Here is a 20,765-nt window from a genome sequence, read left to right on the forward strand (position 1 = left end):
CTCTAAAAATTTATATTTTTAGTTCAATATTTGTGTTATACAAAGTACCTTTTATGAAAATGTTGACAGACAACTAGGCATAAACAATATGTTGTTGAAGTCATTGTCAAATTTCAATTAAACTATAAATAATTAAAATATATTATATAAATTATTTTTTTAATAATTTATAGTTTAAATAATTTTTATATCGAAAGTATGGTATGTTTTGATATACATTCGGTATTCAAAATACACTCATATTTCTTATACATTAAATACTTATAACTAGAGTTCAGATGTTCTATTTTTATTATACTTTTATATAAAGTAGTTATAGATAAACCTATAAAAATAATTATTTGATGACGGTATTCATTTATTTTTTTATTTTTAAAAAGATAATATAATTATATTACTATATTATTAGCTTTGCTATAAAAAGCAACTTAATTGTTATAACTCAGTTACACAATATAAGCAAAATCAAATTAATCATTTGATATTACGTTATATTTCAATATTATAAAGAATTAATATCTACCTACTACTAAAGCTATTGTTATTGTGGTATCATACCATTAAAACAATTATTATTTATTAAAGTCTCTTAAGCTATAATTTTATATTTTATTAATTTAAAATTATTTTTATAAAACCCTTATTTTATTTATGAGCTATATTAATATTAATTATAATTGAATTTTTTACACTTGAGCGTAATGTATAATGTAAGTATAAAAGTATATCATATATGAAACAAATCCATAACTTAAACCAACAAAACTCGTTACCGCGAACTTTGACGTAAATAGTGGATTATAAATAAGGATATTTAAGTTTTAAATGTATAAAAATATATAGCTTTTAGGCGTTGACATTTTATTTAAATTATATTATACTTGTAAAGTTGAATGATTGATTTATCTAAATATTATCTATACAAGTATTATGGTTATAATACATTTTTAAATGTTTATCATCTACAACCTCTGCCATTGTAATTGTTAACGATTTAATTATTAAATGTTTGTTAACATTTGATTAAAACACAAAAATTATGAACAATTTTACAGTTCACGATCTAACGATGCGTGACGACCAAGGTTGCAGTTGACATGGATGGTGAGAACAGGATCATACTAAACGTCGGTGGTATCCGTTACGAGACCTACAAAGCCACATTGAAGAAAATACCAGCTACAAGGCTTAGCAGACTCACTGAAGCTTTAGCCAATTACGATCCTGTGCTCAACGAGTATTTTTTTGATAGGCACCCAGGCGTGTTTGCCCAAGTACTCAATTACTATAGGTAAATCATCTTAAGAACTTACTATTGTACATCACTCATAAACTGTTTGTTAATCGTGATTTTCTTCTAGAACGGGGAAACTTCATTATCCAACAAACGTTTGTGGACCACTTTTCGAAGACGAGCTGGAGTTTTGGGGACTCGACTCAAATCAAGTAGAGCCCTGTTGCTGGTCTACTTACAGCATCCACAGAGACACTCAGGTAACAACTACTAAATACACAGTAAATATAAATAAAATGTGTATATTATAATATGATATACATTACGGGCAATATCGATAAACAACCATATTATTATAAAACTACTAAAACTTTTAAATGGATGAAAATTAACATGATAATATATACATGTTTTTTTTTAAAAAAATTGCAATTTTAAGATTATTTATTTATTACTTTCTAACCTATTTTACCTTATTGTGATATATTTTCTATAAAACGAATAATAGACACAATATGACGTCGTATAGGTACTAAGTTGCGACAATTGATTAGACTCCACGTGTACGCTCACCGTAGGATCAGATTAAATCCATTACGGTATGATATAACGTAAAATGCTTTCGATACTCAAAGTTTTGAAAGTTTTACGCATCTGTGTAAAGACAAGTCTTCGCAAAAAAATTGTACTTATAAGAGCAAATGATAGGGACGATAGGGTTGATGGATAGTAAGTTTCGGTTTTCTGTGGCTGATTAATGACACACGAAACAGCACGCACGTGCGAGTGAGTGAGTGAGACTCGGTGCGCGAATAGCGATGGGGTAACGCGAGAGTATGTCACCCTTTTATATAAGAGAAAAGGATCCATTACTACGAAACGAGTGGGTACCACTTTGAAAAAATTCAACAACCGAACTCAATATAATACGAACTTTTTTCATTCTTTCGTTAATGTTTTTGAGTGCCTATACTAGCAATATTAACATTAATTCTGTTGGAAATGTTTTATTTTTATTTTACTTAAACGAACCTTTGACGCGGTTCCAGGCCACTCTTGCCATTCTCGATAAGTTGGATATCGACTCTGAGAAACCGAACGAGGAAGAAGTTGCCAGAATGTTTGGTTACGAGGAAGAATACTTGGCTGGAACTCTGAACCTTTGGCAGAGGACCAAGCCAAAATTATGGGCACTCTTCAACGAACCGCATTCTTCGTTATCGGCCAAGGTAAGTGTGGTACGGACGATTATAAATATTAAAACTATTCACATGGAGGGCAGTACGTTTGGAAATATATCTTACGTATTACCGTTATAAATACGTTGACCACGTAACATTATTCCAATTTATAAACCTAAAAAAAATTAATGTTATTAAAAATGTAGTCATTTTAGTAGTAAAAATACAAAATACAGTAACCTGACATTATAATAAAAGTGCTAATGTTATGTAGAGGTTAAACACTAGGCACAACTAATATTTCATATTTAAATTACTGAGTATATATTTTATCATAATATTTATGAATACATGATTGCTTATACAAGTATACCAATATTTTAATCAAGTATACGCACACTTACACGACAATAACTAATAATAAAGTTTCATATCTGATACTTTTGAATAATCGCTGTTATTTAAATTATAGATTGTTACAAAAACTTTTGCAAAACAATATTTTAACACAACAATGTTTTGCTTGAAAAAATGATTATTTTATAATGAACTTTTAAGTTATTCTGCATTGTTTTCTATGAATAAAATTAATTAAGGAAGTTAATTTGATATATAATATTGAATATCTACTTGTTTTACAACACTTTTAGTGACGTTGTTAATTATATTGTGATTAAGTGATGACTCATAGTTCATGTTGGTTGTTTGTAGTGAAACCTAAAACATTACGTAATTCAACTCTTTTATCAAAGTATTCAGAAATAATAACTTCCAAAAACATATTTATAAAAATTAAAATTCTTAACAATTTGGATAAGTAGTTAAAAATAAATGTACTAAAATACATTACAACTTTTTATAGTTCAAATGCATAATTATTACATTCTATTTCTATTATATATATATATAATTCGAGTATTTAAGTACAACATTTCTACAATAGTTTGTAAATGTATTGTTAAATTAAAACACGTTAACAATCAAGGGTCCTTATAGAGACGGTTCTGATCGGGTACCTATTTATTTTACACCTTATATGATAGATTAATATCTTTAAGTGTGACTATCGATATGCGCAATCGACCATTCAGATTAATAACATCGGATCGAATGATGTAGGTGTTTACGCTGATATATTATGTTTCTGTTGATATATTACATACGCGTAGCACGACAAACATAAATAATTCTTTTTGCAATATTACACGTGAATAACATTATAGTTACACATGGACAATAAATTTGTCCCATATGTGCGTATACTATTATCAAAAGACGTGTGTCTTTAACAATAAGGTATTTTTTTTTTCACTAAATAATTTCAGAAAATAATATATTTGTCGCATTGAACTTCTAAACTACGCAATTCAAATCGATTTATAAAATATAATTATTGACTTGCTGTTACATAATATTCATACATATTATATAATATTATTATTGGCTATAATTGTGTACACAGAGGAAAACATTTTAAACAAAAACTTATATTTTGTGTCTCTGATCTTCCTTGGAATTATTTTATTCTCCAGCAACGCTAATAATTAATTGATATCATAGAACTGCTAAAAATATATAAAACGAAAATAATATTAAACATATGAGACATTAATATAGTATACTATTGTATTATATATTTTATTATGACAAGTCACTGGTACATACAATATTTCTGTGTGTTTCAAAACCCAAACCACAGAAAAGACACCAAAAAACTATGAGAACCAATCAATTTGGTTCTGTTCTTAGTTAATATATATATATGTATGTATATAATAAATAGTAAAATCGTCGAAAAAATTTTATTCCAGAGGGTTGTCTCGTTACAGCCGTTAATAAATGGACATCGTACCGGCACCGCTGTGATGCTGTAGATTTGCGGATGCGTAAATAACGTGTGCGGTGTGTATAGCTCGGGGTTTATGTTCCCACATTAATATAATAATTTGTGTATAGGTACGTTTGTGTGTACGTCATAGTAGGATGGTATACAGTCGGAATAACGGCACGCCCTCCGATTCGAAGTATTGTCCATATAATATAATATAATGGTAAATATTAATCGATCTATACGGCAAAATTGACTTCCGGTTTCGTATAGGCGGATGCCGTGCAGTGATTACTGTCTGATTAATAATAATAATAATTATTATTCCACGGTCCACGGACGCATCGAAATGACCAGTTATCACAAATATTATAATATATATAATACCTACATAATATATCATTATAACAATATAGCATCAAGTACATTAGGTTACCTCAATACATAGATTCAACTCAGATCTGCGCAAAGTTGATAGGTATATTGTAATATACAATAACGACGATTGTTAAAATAGATATCATTATATTATTTTAACAGTGAACATCGGTGGTCTGAAATTGACTTGGCTTAAGCTTAAATGCTTGGGTGTTGCGAGGCTTATACTATATTATCAGTTAATCATCATTATACACGTTATGAGGTCACACTGCACACGGAGCGTTTATATTATAAGATAATCCTGCAGGATATTACGTGTGTTTCAATCGGTTTTTCTTATCGTGCACGGGGACCGGTACAAAATTAATTTTCATTGTCAGTAATACACTTAAAGGTACTACCTACCCATCTTATACGATAATGGTTAGTAACCGATTTCAAAAATTCATAAACATCAATAGTATTTGACCCCCGATAGCCATCTAGATAAAAATTTATTTGATTTATTTTTCTGATTGTCAAACATAATATTATAGTCTGTTTGAAATAAAACGAATTTCATACCATGCATTTTATAAAATGAAAGTTTTGATGAGTGTATTTGTTGTTTTCATTATTGAAATAATAAACTTTGAATATCCTTTTGTCAACTCATTTACACAATAATTTTTTGTTTGTAAAAAAATGAATAATGCATTTAAATTTCAATGACGCCTAAAAAAATATATATATAAATAAATAAATAATAATAATAATAATTATAAATAAGAAAAACTAAGAGATGAAAAAAAATGTCATTATTATTATTTATTACTTTTGTCATTTATACCTTAAAGTAGTTTTTTTTTTTTTAATTTTTGTAAAATATCATTGATTTATATATATTTTTATAAACATAATTTCGTGTATTTCATAAAAAAAAAGAATAATTCAACTAAACATGTTATAGTTGGCTTGAAAGGGCATAAAATACAAAATAGAATAGATTAAATTTTTCTTTTGATGACTTATATTATAAACATGAACCTTATGAAACTTTTCCTCACTTGCAACAAAGGATATATGTCTGTGATATTAGTGTTGGCAGTTTTATTATGAAGTATAAAAGGTAATGAGGTGAACTGTATGATAATCATACAGCATAATCAATATAGTTCTGTTTTTTTTAGTGTAATAAAAAGGCTTACTGATGCTATATAACATTTCAAGATGAATATTTGAGAATCCAAGTTTTTCATCGGTTTTTTACACGTGTAATATGATTTTATAATACAACGAGTTACATAAAATATTATAGTTAAAATTGGTAAAATGTAACAATTGGTTAAATTATGTTTTAAAAAGAACTAATTAAATAATATATTTTAATAATTTTTTCCTTTTTAAGATTTTTGATTAATATATGGGTAAGAATCAGTATAAATAATAATATATATCATAAAATGTATATGATAATACTTTCATATTTTACTGAAGAGGTTTTCTAACATAAATTTATTAGCAAACAACGTCTACTAATGAAGCAAAAAATTAGGTACAAAGTAAAATATTCAACTTCTTAAAATATTACACTGCTGCAATAAATATACATATTATATGAAACTAGATTTGACAAAGTCATAAGGTAAAAAAAAAAATTTCAAGTGAAAATAAAACACAGTAAATAATATCAGAGATAGTTTATTCTACTCGCTGTCAAATTAGTGAAACAAATCCTTTAAAATTTACAGCACGAAATGCATCCTATAGTTTGAATTTAAAATATAAATGCACTTTAATAATTTAATAAATTTAAAATTAAACCGTGTGGCAGTCGTTCAATAAAATTAATACCACAGCTGAAGACGACTGCAGGTGTTTAATGGCTATAAAATCGATAATATTTTCAATGATTAATTTCGTTTTTGTGCATTTCAATATATAGTCGCAACGAGTATTGTTTTATATATTTTTGTTTTTAACTCTTTAAATATACAGAACCACGTGCTTTTTAACGTTTTTATTTAACTATTTAATAAGCTCTAAAATGGTCAATGATCTGTTTCCCAGTTGCCGATTAAATATTTGGAATAATTGTGTGCCAAAACGTTCATTTCGTCGCTTTTTTTTTTAAATTTATTTAAATACTATAATGAGTTATTGCTAATTATTGTCTACTATTTTACACAAACACGTTTAAATAAAAATTTTAATAGATTAGCGTCTTAAAGTTTTTAATTTTGCTTAAATTTGTATTTGTAACACTTTTTAACTATATATTTGTAATTGCTATTTTATTTGTTTGAATTATAAAAATAACATTTATATAAGTCTTAAATAAAAAATGTTAACTGCCAATACATTATATAGCAAAAATGTTCAAAACAAGCATATTGCACTATTTTTTTTTCTAAAGAACAGCGCATTTACATGATATAATAAAATGTAATGTTTTGGATTAAGACTCAAAAATAAATAAAAATGCTCGTATTATTAAAGTTTATTTTTCTCAAGACTATTGTGTATTTGTTTATACAAAAACAAAATAATTTATATATTGTGTTAAAATGTCGTGGATTTTATAAAAACCTTGACTTTCTGACATTTTTTTTTAGATTTAATTAATTTCAGGTCAGAAACATAAATGAAAAGTTTGTGGTGGGCATAACATTATAATAATAATATTGTATATTTTCACTTGAGTCAGCCACGTAAACGCTTTGTCTATTCGACATAACTTTGTCGTATACTTACTTACTCATAAGCACATGCTCGTCATGATAAACGACTCGTTTTCACAGTATGTCAACTAGTCACAACTATCCGGTAATGACTTGAACACTTTGTCGGTTAAAGTCTGAAACTTAACTAGGTACTTAACAGTACATAATATTTAAGTGGATTTTGCTTATAATTATATCGTTATTATGCTTAAAAAAATCAATTATTATAAATTAGTTTACAATTTAAACATTTTTATTTGAACTTTTAAAAAAAATTATAAATAATTTTTGAATTTATCAATTCATATATTCCATAACCCGTCATAATTCACACAATTCGATGCAATACTCAATATCTGATAATATTAAAAACAGTGTTAGACAATGATATAAAAAGTACATTATCGAGAGAATGTAAAAAAGATATCCTTCACCCCAATCATAACTTTTAATATACAATAATATACTTTTTGTTGTAGGATTAACAAAAGTGAAAATTAACCGTTTTTCTAAACAAACTTTAAAACGAATGTATTCATTATTTTAAGATATTATCAAAATGAAAATGTGAAAAATATTTTTTTTATAGAAATATATTATAATTTATAGTGTAATTATTCAGCCAAAAATATCTTAAAATGACTAAAGACTGTGGTTGAATAGTATATGTAGATGATTTATCATTTAAAAATGAGAAATAATATACATAATACATAGATAAAAGTGTATACTTACGTAATCACAAAAAATTTCATTGGCTTTGAAATGGTTCACATAAACATTTTCTTGTACAGACCCAATTTTTAACACAATTTTTGACGAGTGCATTAGAGTAATGAACGATTCAAGTCTACACATCTTATGTTAATGAGACATTATACATTCAGAAATGAGTAAACAAAACAAAAAAAATCCATACAAAACATCACCACAAAAAGATTTTATTTTTAAATCGGCATGATAGCCATCTACTCACCTGCTGTGGTTGATTTGTGTTTAATCATTTGGTGATATGAATAATTCAGTTAAGAAACATATATTATACCACGTTTTGTTGAAAAAATATATTGTTAATGCATTTAGTCCTGAAAAATCATTGGTACATTAAATTATTCTCGACCTACCTATTTTCTTTTACACTACTCCAACTCTAGGAAAAAACCTATAAGTTTACAAATTTTAACATAACATACAACATAGCCGATCGAACTATAACAGTTGTAATGTAATTAAAAAAAAAAAGTATATTATGTACTAAAATAATCGTTCAATGAAATGTTTTATATCGACATAAATAATACATATGATGATAAAATATATCATCACCAACAAATTATGTAATGTCGACGGCTTTATTTATGTAAGTTTTTTTTTTGTATTGCAGTAAAATGTATTATTTCTTTTTACAAAATGGGTTTTGTCATTAAAATTATATTACATTATTATTATGCGTAGTACGTACCTATGTATAATATTCACGTGCATTTTTACACAACCAAAATATTAAATTTTTAATATTTTAGTACCTACGTATTTAATAAGCAACGCATTATAAATTACCATCTGGGCTCTAGAACATAATAAACATTGTATATTGTAAAAGTAGAAGCATGTTATTAAATGAAAAACAAAATTATGATTGTGTTTTAATACTATATATACGTACCGAAACGTACACACAAAGTTAGTAGCTAAATACATTTTTAATACATAAACATAGCATACATATTTTAATGTATAATAAAATGTTTATTGTAATAACGATAAAAAACAAAAACAAGTAAAGCAGATAAGACAGTTCAATAATAATCATAATAAAAAACATTACGGGATACATTTTGAAATAATAGCAAAGTGATATTAAATAAAGAATAAAACTTAAAAATATTTTTACAAAAACCAAAAAAAAAAAACAACCATGATGATTATTATTTTTTGCATTACATTCTTTTACAATTTCCAATATTATTATATAATTTTATTGTACTAAAAATGCAATTAAATACAACAGAAAATTAAACAAATAGTTTTAAAACGAGTACATATTATATCAATGGATGAAAAATTCATATTTCAAATATTATCGTTATTAGTCATTACGAGGAGTAGTTGTAATCTATATTAACATAATTTATATTATTTAATAAATTAGGTTTACCTTTCCATTAAAATGACATGTCAATCAAGTAATCTAAATTGATTCAAATACATATTAAACAGCATAAATTATTAATTTATCCATTATCAAATACCTTAAATTTAAATACTAATTTAATTCACTGAAGTCATATTTTGATAGATTATTATTTTAACAATAATAAAATTAAAGAATCTCACTAGATATCGCGAACAGTAATGTAGCTAAATTGCATATACAGAGCGCCGTGCATTAGTTTAGTCTATTTCTGTTTATTTTATGATAATAAAAATTATATTCGTCTTAAATAATATACTAGAAAACTTGATCGAATAATTTTCTACAAACTTAATTAAAAATAAAATTGATAATTTTCGTAAATGGGTATGTTTAAATTGGTTTTCGTGAATGCGTGTGGGTTTTGTTATTATATAAAATATTTTACACTTATAATTCGTAATGACATATTTATGTTATAACATAAACAACTAACAATATGACAGAATATTTTAAAATTATTTATTTTATTTTGTTAAAATATCGTACTATCAATATCTCAATCATAACTAATAAGAAAACAATTTTCGAAGCCAAATTATTTGAATAATTAAGATTATTATTCGTGCATTTTGTAAAATAAAATTGTTTATACATATCATTATAATATTATAATACCTATGTCCTATATCTAGTCGTCAATCATCGGATGTAACATTAGAGGCACCTGGTAAAATTATATAAATTGATTTGAATTCAAGCACCAATACAAGTATTATATTACTGGTGGTATATTTTTACTGTAATATGTAAAATTTTTAATGGTAATGGGAAACTCGTACATAAATAATTGTTTTTTCCATCCGGTATAATACATTTTATACGAATCAACATTAAAAAAAAATAACCTAAATAAATCAAATTATTTTTACACTTTAATCTTCGTACTGATATAATAATATTGTAGTTTTAAATCGTCTTTTTCTCAAAAAATTTAATTATTTTTTTTACAATACGAGTATTACGAAATTGAAAACGAAGTTTTAATATTAAAGCATTTTCTTCATTTTATATCCAACCAAATAATAACTAAATGTCGACATAAAAATAGCCGTCAATGATAACTGTTTTAATTTTGAAATGTTAAAATATATATTGCATATACGTATAGTGGTATGCTTTTGCGATTTGTACGTTCGTAAATACTACAAATTTACAACAATACAAAGGCGTAAACCCTTAAAACGTTTGAAAAACAAATTAATGTTTAGATAAAACTGACATATTTAATGGTTTGAATTTGGTAAATAACCCGGCGTAAACAGTCCTATCTAAAGACCAAAACACAGTCGGACAACACGCCTACGTGCCATTTATTAATTGAGGTTTGTTTTTATACTCGTAATAAAATAACCCCCATCGTTAAAAAAAACCTAATTTTTCATCACGTTTTTCCGATGATGCACTAATATATTTTGTTAATCAAATACACACATACAAATATAGAATACTTACTTAAAATGTAGATATTTTTTTTTTTAGTTGTTCGTTCTAATAACTCAATGTGAGTATTTATACGGACTTGATGGTTTTTAGTTTTCTAAAAATAATTATAAGTACGCATATTCAACTGTGGGCAACCTCAAAAACTTAAACCTAAACAAATTTCAAGCGTTCCAATCAATACCTCTCCGTATCCTTTCTAATGCTCCTGCGTACGTGTCAGAAATTACACTCTACATTGTGCCTTAAAATTACCAACAATATACACACTTGCTATTACTGTAACAAACCTTATATCCAAAATCTCGGCTTACACAACTCCTCCATCGTCTAAAACGTAAAATGCCACGTGGTTTATTAAATTATATTTAGTAATTGCACTATATTGTTCTTACAACTTACCTCTCACCCGTTAACTTATTTGTTCATTTTATTATTATACGTATACAGTTTTAAATTTATTTTATAACAATAAAAGAAAAACTGTACACGTAACATTAATATTAAAACCAATTACCTATTAGTTTTAAACTAGAAAAATATTGTTGAGACAGATACTAGCATGCTATGATTTATACTTACACTAAACAGTTTAAACATAGTTGTTTTTTATTTAAACACCAGCTGTATAACTCTGATTTTGTTTGATAATATCGATGTATCTCGGTTTTAACATATTTTAATTCATTGGGAAATTGACATAGCTGTACATTACGTTGTGAACTAATATAAACTAAAAAATAAAAATAATAAAAATTAATAATAATAATAAATATAATATAAACCAGCATAAAGCAGATGGACAGTATGCTTTTGTAAATTTAATAGCACTTGATATATTTTTGGAACAAAAATCAAACTATTCTCCAAACGTGTATTAATATCTCCAAGAACAATCTTTAAAACTTTGATCAAAATTTATCGAATAGTTTCTGAGTTTCTAAGTTAAATACATACAGACATAGTTTTTTTGTTGAACATTTTAATAACAAAAAATAAAATAAAACTAGTAAGTATCGTACATTATTTGTCGAAATTCGATCAGAAAACCTGTTTTATTTGTAAAATAAACATTCAAAATATTTTATTCTTTATTCTATGCATTATTTTATGTTGATGTTTGTGCGTCTTGTAGTTTTTATCATATAATTGTTTTTATTGAAAAAAGGTATTTCATATTTTAGTATTAAATATATTTAAGCAACAAACAGTCGAGTGGACATTGCCTTTTGATGTACATTTGAATAACAAACAATAATTAAATATTTTTTTATTTTACTATACTCGTACAAATTGGTTAAATTGCTATATTTTGTACTTCGTAATCCTGACTTTGACTGTGAAACATTAAACAAAATATATATATTTTTTATTTTATTGTACCGATATTTATTTGATGTTGATGCAACTATTGTGTTCATATTTTTGTATTTCAACAACAACAAAAAAAAAATATATATATATATTATGTGACTTAACTAAACAATAACTTTTTAATGATATATCTATTATTCCCTTACTATGTATATAGATAGCTTGTGTATTGATATATACATAAATTATTGTCTTTTATTTAAAAAATCTCATTGCGATGCCTGTTGGCTTATTTAATCTATACCAGTTTTTGTTTTTAAATTTATTTCTGCAACCAATAGTAATATTGAAATATGTAACATTTTCAACCTATAGGGATTGAAAAACGAAACATAAAACACTCTTCGAGTTTCGAGGAATATATGTGCAAATTTATTTTTGCAAAATATTAATCAAAACCGATTGATTTAATAGTTTACAGGTTTATAATTACCATACTTAACAAAAATATTTTTTTCGTTCAAAAACATTTTGCTATAATTAAATCAGTATTTTGTTCTCAAAATTTAAAAATGGGTTTTCTGACATTTTCTGGTTCACAACAAAATAATAATGCTGTTAATATCAATAGTATGCATATTATATGTAATATGTATACGTATTTATAAGCATGTATATTATTTGATCCCGAATCGAATACGATAATTTTAATATTCCCGATTGAATTCAGATTCAATTATACATGAAATAACATAACGAAAATTATTGGCCGCAAAAGTCAGGAATTCCCTATTAAGATTAAATGTGTTTACCTGTATTATTATTATTCATGTTCTAATTATAATATTTTAATGATAATTCATCGAATCGTTCTCTATAAGTAGATTCTATTTCCACGTTTACGACAACTAATTAACAGTTTAATATCTATAAATAGACGTTTAATTAATAATGACAATAGGTAGGTGTTTAATATTATACACAAAATATCGTAAACGAATCATAAATTAGGTATAATAAGACAACTCTAAATTCATAAAATATAGAGAAGAAATTAAAAATGTTTTATACATTTTTAAAAATTTCTAATATAGAATCTAATGGTATAATTGTGTATGTGATAACAAATTATAGTAAATAAAGATAATACCTTAATTTTGTTTCTAACTATTTTAAATTAAACTCCTGAAGTTCTTCATTACTTTAAATTTTATGGTTGTCGTTCTGTTTAAAATATACTTTTAAGCATAAGAAGACGTTAACTATAAAAATGTAATTAAAATTTAATTTAAACAAACTTTATTTAAGTATGAAAAAGTTGTATTATAATAATTAAGCAGTTTATTTATTACTTTCAAACTCTTTATATTTTGAGTGAAAACCTGTTTTTTTTCAAAAAGTTAAGTTATCCGGTTTTCAGACCCTTAAATTGAGATCCAAAAACAGAAATGACTATTTTATATAAAATTTGCAATCATTTCGCCCGGTAACAGAATTAATAATTATTATAAGTGTAAAGCAAATTGTAGTAATATAATTTGAGAGACGATTAATGCGGAATGCCGAGTAGTAAGGACCTATAATAATATTATATAATATGACGAATTATGATAAATGATTAAATTAAGCATTGACCGCTGGAATTTGGGTAAATTGAGATTATTTTAGCACTAGTGCAGGTATCATATTATAAAATAATAATACTCTTTGATGTAACCATGGATGCTTGAATGACTATATAAGTACCTTTCTCGATTTCAATTTATAAGCCAGACAATTTTTATTAATAAAATGTATTAATTAAAAAGAGCATACAATTTATAGTTCTTAAATTGGAAATTAAAAAAAATAATGATAAAACAAATTATAAAATATCCACTAAAATGTGTATTGAGCTACCTATAAAACAATTTTGGTGAATGTATATTTTAAAGGCAATAAAGATAAAACAAAATAATACTAAACGGGAAATGTACTAATATGTGTATGTACACTGAACAAGGTAAATAATTTTAACAATTTACAGTAGAAAATATATAAATATTTATATAATAAATATTTAAATATGGAATACCAAATATCATAATGCTGCATTAAATTGTTATTAAATACACCACAAACAATAAAACAAAGTAACTGATAACACTGCACGTGGATAATCGAAATCAATCATCACAAGCGTAAAATTATAAGATATAAATTATGCTGGTTTTTCATATTCACACATTGTAAATAAAAAAAATGTTTGAACACGTGTCTGCTAGTAGAATAAAACCGACTTTTGCCAATCCCCGAAAATACTAACACGGCCGAAATGATAACAGTATTGATTATACTGACAATAATAAATAAAAATATATTCTACGTAATATATCACTATTAAAAACAAGTGAATAACGAAAATATGTCAAATACGGCGAACATGTAAAATATAAAAACAATATGTTACATATTATACATAATGTTATATATTATAAGGTATGATTCGTATTTATTTATCAGTTACTATAACTCAATATGAGATAATTTTGCCTAAAAACTTGTTAACTATTTAATTTTTTATGCTACTCATTAACACCGAGTGATATGTATAATATATATAAGTGTGTTTTATGATAAAATACAATTTATAATTTATATGTCAAAAAAAAAAAATTTCTTGTAATCGTTTATTTTAATTATATATATAATTAAATTTGAATACAATTCAGTGTAGCGGAAATCAAAGTAAATAGATTAATAGATTATGTTAATGCAAAATACGATGACATTATAATTTCATTATTATGCAATTGTAAATTATTCAAAATAATAATAGTCAATTATAGATATTATGCAGTGTAACATTATGAATTGTTTAACGTTTGATTATTTATGAGTATTTGAATACATATTTCTTTTAAACTGATTGCTAAAGAAAAACCTAATACGCGTATCAAACATTTGCAATGTATTAAGATTACATTATTCAATACAGCTTCTGTAGTTCTTTAATAGGTATTTTAATTTAATGAAAATAATTTTATTTTTTATTATATTATACTATACTATGTCAATATAAAAATGTATTTATACACTTTATTTGTTAAATATAGACTGCGATTGATAGTATAATTGAAATTTTAAAAGAGCTATTGTATACATTGTATTATTATGCATGAAATTTAAACTAAATTTAAAAGGCAAACGAGACAAACTACTTTGAATTTTTTGAAAAGTATATACGATGATCAAATAGTGATGTATAAGCTAATTATTAAAATAATATATTGTATAAATAACAATATAATGTTAATTCGATAATCAGTTTATACCTATAAATCGAATTCCATTTTATTAATAATTTATTATTAAAATTTAACCTAACTAATTAAAATCCTAACATTATATTTATAATTAATTTTTATTTCATTGTATGTAGTAAATTTTTGTTACATTGTTTGGTACTTTGGTAGCAATTACACAAAATATTCACGATATCAAAATGAGTTTATTGTATCACAAAGTAAAAACATCAATAGCTTAGGTACCTAGTACTTACACCTAAAGAAGAAATAATACTATAATTTGTAAAACTGAATAATGCAATTTTTTTTTTTTTCAAATTAGTGGGTAACATATTATTATAATTTTGGTATTTTTATATGTTAAAATATTGACGGTATTGCAAGTATAAAAAATACTACATAATATATTAGTATTTTTGAAACTTAATTACAATATTCTAAACACGTTAATATATTTCAATAGTAATTTAACTTTGTATAAAATATCTAATTGATGTATTTCCTTTTGGAACAAACGACTATGGAGAAAAAACAATTAAATTGTCGTCGTCATTTTAAAACTACACGATTAAACAATACAAAATTCAACTAAAAAACACAGACATAGCGTAACTATTATATATACTGCTTATATTATAGAAAGTGAAAAACATACGATGCGTGTTAGTCGGGAAATAAAGTTTTAGTAGAATGAATTATACGAACTTTTCTTAGTACTCTGAAAAACAAAATGTCGGTTTTTATAAGATAAATCCTATATATTATTAAATATTATTAACACGTAATTTTATTTGTTCACTTTAATTTCATTATCATAGACAGTGACAAAATTGGAGGATGGTTCAAGGGAGAAAACTTATTATTGTAAGCCTCTAGATAGTATTTTAAAATCTCAGATGTCTAAAGAATTTTAACATTATGAATAATTATTATATTACATTAATATCATAATAATAATATTTCTTACACATTTAAAATATAATAAAGTTATGTTTGTTTTTTATATATAATTATTTTATGTCTCTTATTTTTCACTCACATTTTCCCCCATCAACAGATTTAATAAAGAAATTTTTTTTTTTTTGGGTGGTGGAAAATAATAATCCCTCTCGTTGGCGTTACGTGGACCCAATTCAAAGAAAATTCAATACAATCTAATATTAAACTGATGGAATTTAATATTATGCACGTTTTCCAGAAACACGAACAATGACAATAAACATTTTATATTATATAATATTATAAATTTTAATATAATAGTATTATAGGTACAATATAATACCAAAATTTCACATTAATAATATAATATTATTTAAATATAAATTATAGTGAAATAAAGTCTTTTTAAATACAAAAAAGAGCAATATTTTTAAATATTTAAACTATAATAAGCGATTCAACCACCATGTTTGTCCTTATTATTCCTTTAATTATGTATATTTTTAAAATTTCTTAGTGCTTAATGCTTATACATATTCTTAAGGCAATACTTTAATTACTCTACATTAGTATAATTATTTTAAAAAGATAGTCATACAAACTTCTTATTTTCAAATGAGAAATAACCTTTTTTAATATACTATATTATTAACTGGATTTTATTTTATGTTGATATAATATTTAATTAAAAATTTGTATAAGAAGTTTCTGAGCAATGAACTATTGAAAAAAGTTTTAAAAAATGATTTTGTCTAGTATTTATTAAAATTCAAATAATAATAGCCCCATACTTTATAAATCTATTATAATAAGTACTCCTTTTTTAACACGTAGTGTTATATTATTCTAAAACTGCTCATACAAATTTTGATTTGATTGCATAAACATTTTTAAAAAAAATTGTCGTGATAATAATTTGCAAGAATCAAAAATGATTCTTATTTTAAAATAGAAGTTTATATTATGACACTTATCATATATTACACTATATAATACGTATACTATCAAATAATATACAAAACATAAAAATGTAAAAATAATATCATTAAATGTATTCAATAACTCCAAAATTTTAAATTTAAATACATTCATTGAAAACGGAAAAATGGCAGCGATTCTGTTTAACAAATCATCTTGTCTTGTTTATAAATAAAAAATTAACCAATTCTCGGGAATAGTATGCATTTAGAGTTCTCTGTGACTGTGGATATGTCCTCGGGTATACATTTGTTTACTGCGTGTATAATATATAAGTCCACGTAAAAGTATGATATATATAGTTGAAAATTTATTTTAACCGCTGGAAAACGCGTACGATAAATAAAGTCTAATAGCTTCGCACACGATTTACTACTCAATGCCTTATTATTATCAAATAATTTATTGTTTCATAAATATACGTATAGTCGTATACACCGTTAAAATTGTGTAATATGAAGATATATTGATATTATTTTGAAGTTGATGAAAAAGTTACATATAATTAATATTATGCCATATTTTTAGTAAGGTACAAATTGCAGTATTTTAAGTATATAATTTTACTGTTGTTAAGGTTTTAAAAAATATTGTTCTCATTGAAATAAAATATAACTATACATATGTATGAATACCGACAGCACATAAATTAGCAATATTATAATTAGTTGTATTGACCGGTAAAGATCGATGTATTTTAAATGTTTATTTTTTTTAATCTCTAAAGAAAAAAATGTTTAATTAAACATTGGATATTGCTGTGTACATCGGCGATGAGTATCGTGCGTTTGATCTGCTTGAGAACCTTTCTACGAAAGTGTCATATATAATCGGCCATGAGAGAAAAATTCACTTCAGAAATCTACGCCACTTACTTTGAATGTTAGGCCCTGCGATTTATTGATCGTCGTCGCGAAATACATTCTGATAGAAAATTGCAACCTTTTAAATGAAAATGGAAAATCTACAGTAATCATATATTATACTTGTGAAATTAATGATAATATTTATCTAGCTGTAGTAAGCCGTAAGACATATATTATATAGCCTTATGCCAGTACAAAGTTACGATACTTTTAGATTCTGAAGTATAGCATTATTGGGGAACAATTTTTTAATGTTAGTTTATGCGAAGTCAACCCCGAATGACTGAGTGAATTCAAAAACTCAACTGGATAGGGAATGACTTCATCTATATCTAAATCTATCTGTATCTATGGACTTTTATGTTTTATATTCGATAGTAACTTTTTGTGATATTGCTTTGTCGATTTCCTTTGCCGCTTGGTTTTTTATAGCTACTATTGTATGCTCATAAACCAATCAGAGCCTTTTCTATTAGATACTCAACACTGGATAAACATTGTCATTAAGTTGATCAAAACTTTTGACGCAAGTTCCCAAACTATCGGTATTAAGAAAGTAGAAAAACACAAAACTTACACGGTGTTTTATTTATAGTACAATTGGTGAACGGCCGACAGACGTGATACCGATACGTGTATTGATTACACAATTAAGCGGACAATAAATAAAATAAATAGATGTAACAGTAAATTCCAAATAACAAAAAATTAAATTTAAAAAGTTTATAAAAATTAATAAAAAAAAAAACAGACATAAAATATCATTTACGGGAAATACGCAGCTAGTTAGTATTATTTATCAAATAACTCAAGTTATCCCTACAATTTATTGTAAGAAATAGTTTAAAAAAATCATCACACTATTTATCCAGTAGTCATTAGTTAAATTTGATAAGTTATGCATAATATGAATATTTTTGTGTATTAATGTAGACATGAATATAATAATTTTAGATACTTATAATTACTTTACATTAAATATGCATAACTTTGATGCACAATAAGATACTATATGATGACGTGCGGCAACTTCGAAAGATATTTTTAGTTTGATCATACTTAACATATTAAAAATTTGTGCTTGTTATAATATTTTTATGAATACATCCCACCGACTGTGATATTGTTTTATATCATGTAATTATACATAGAACGCGCGTGTATTATTTATATAGAAAAATTAAATCGAAATAAACTACAATTGTTTTGAGTCGATTAATTTATTAGAAGTTTTAAGTTCTTACGTTTAACTGGAAGAATAAATTTTTTTGTACTTTTATATATTATCCAAAATTATAAAAATAAAAATCAGATTAAACTAGTAACTATACTACCTATTCTAACTCTGCACGCGTGACCGATGGAAATCCAACTAGTTCCTACGTGGCAATAAAACTACGAGCGTAAAATATTTTAATACACGAGTATACAAACACCATAGCACCTATATATGGTATTATGATATTAAAGTGCTCTTAAACTTTATTCCGCATAGGTGTGTGTTCAACTTCGTGTTTTGTCTGTTCGAGTCGGACGAGCTTTGATTACTATTATTATTAATTTACGACGAAAACGCCTACCGCGTGTATAACCCATTAAGTCGTTGAATACCCAGTATTCGTATACCTGCGATTTATAAATGTCCTTTGAAATAGGATATATATATTTCAAAGTGAGAATTGGAGTTTATAATAATGTAATATAGCATTTAAGAGTCACATGCGTAAAATTCAAAGTTTTAATATACAGCGCGATCTCATTTATTTGCTAAATTTTTTTCATTTTTCATTCGCGGTTCCAACACCATATTATAATCACGCTATTCTTAGGTGTGCGAGTGTAGTATTGAATGTAATCGTAAAATTTAATATAGTTATTAATAATGAATCAGATACCCAGAGTTGTAGACTCAGTGAAAATATAAAAGGTGGCTGCACTGCACTTTTTATTAGGACTTCGGATTAGAACCCTGGTTTTTTTTTTAATTATACGCATACATGATAATTAAAAATAATTAATAATTAAAATCAGAAAAGTTCTGCTTTACCCAATCTTAAAAAAAAGGTTTGTATTTATTTTGTAATTAGCTATTCTTCTCATGTAAAAACTTCTCTAATTGAAGAATTTTTCATTCTGTGAATCAAATCCGGGTTTTTTCATACACATAATAACATTCAATTATTGTTGAATATACTTACCAAACAGCTGATTGTTCAATAATAAAAAATAATAATAATGTATTTATTCTTTTATTCTGTAAATATTTTTCTAAACGAATAAATTATTGACCATTCAACAAAGAAGCCATATTCATAGAACAAACATGATAAACTTCAATAGTTCAATACTGCTAAAATAGGAGTGTTGAGTTGTCCTTTAGTTTTTATTACCATCGTTATTTTAGTTAAAGTTTTTAAA

General features: G+C 25.1%; 1 protein-coding gene across 4 annotated transcripts in view; it reads left to right on the forward strand.

Annotated features, from left to right (window-relative positions):
- Positions 1 to 20,765, forward strand: part of LOC114121273 (potassium voltage-gated channel protein Shaw-like) — a 181,581-nt gene that overhangs the window by 122,209 nt on the left and 38,607 nt on the right. For 3 of the 4 annotated variants that reach the window (XM_050203671.1, XM_050203673.1, XM_050203674.1), the window contains 3 exons: positions 1,056 to 1,291; positions 1,362 to 1,494; positions 2,284 to 2,472. In XM_050203671.1, the coding sequence (XP_050059628.1) occupies positions 1,098 to 1,291; positions 1,362 to 1,494; positions 2,284 to 2,472 (516 nt within the window). In that variant the 5' untranslated portion in view covers positions 1,056 to 1,097. The remainder of the gene's footprint in view (positions 1 to 1,055; positions 1,292 to 1,361; positions 1,495 to 2,283; positions 2,473 to 20,765) is intronic. The other variant, XM_050203675.1, reaches the window with a different exon arrangement.

The sequence above is a fragment of the Aphis gossypii genome, chromosome 3, assembly GCF_020184175.1.
Source record: "Aphis gossypii isolate Hap1 chromosome 3, ASM2018417v2, whole genome shotgun sequence".
NCBI lineage: Eukaryota > Metazoa > Arthropoda > Insecta > Hemiptera > Aphididae > Aphis > Aphis gossypii.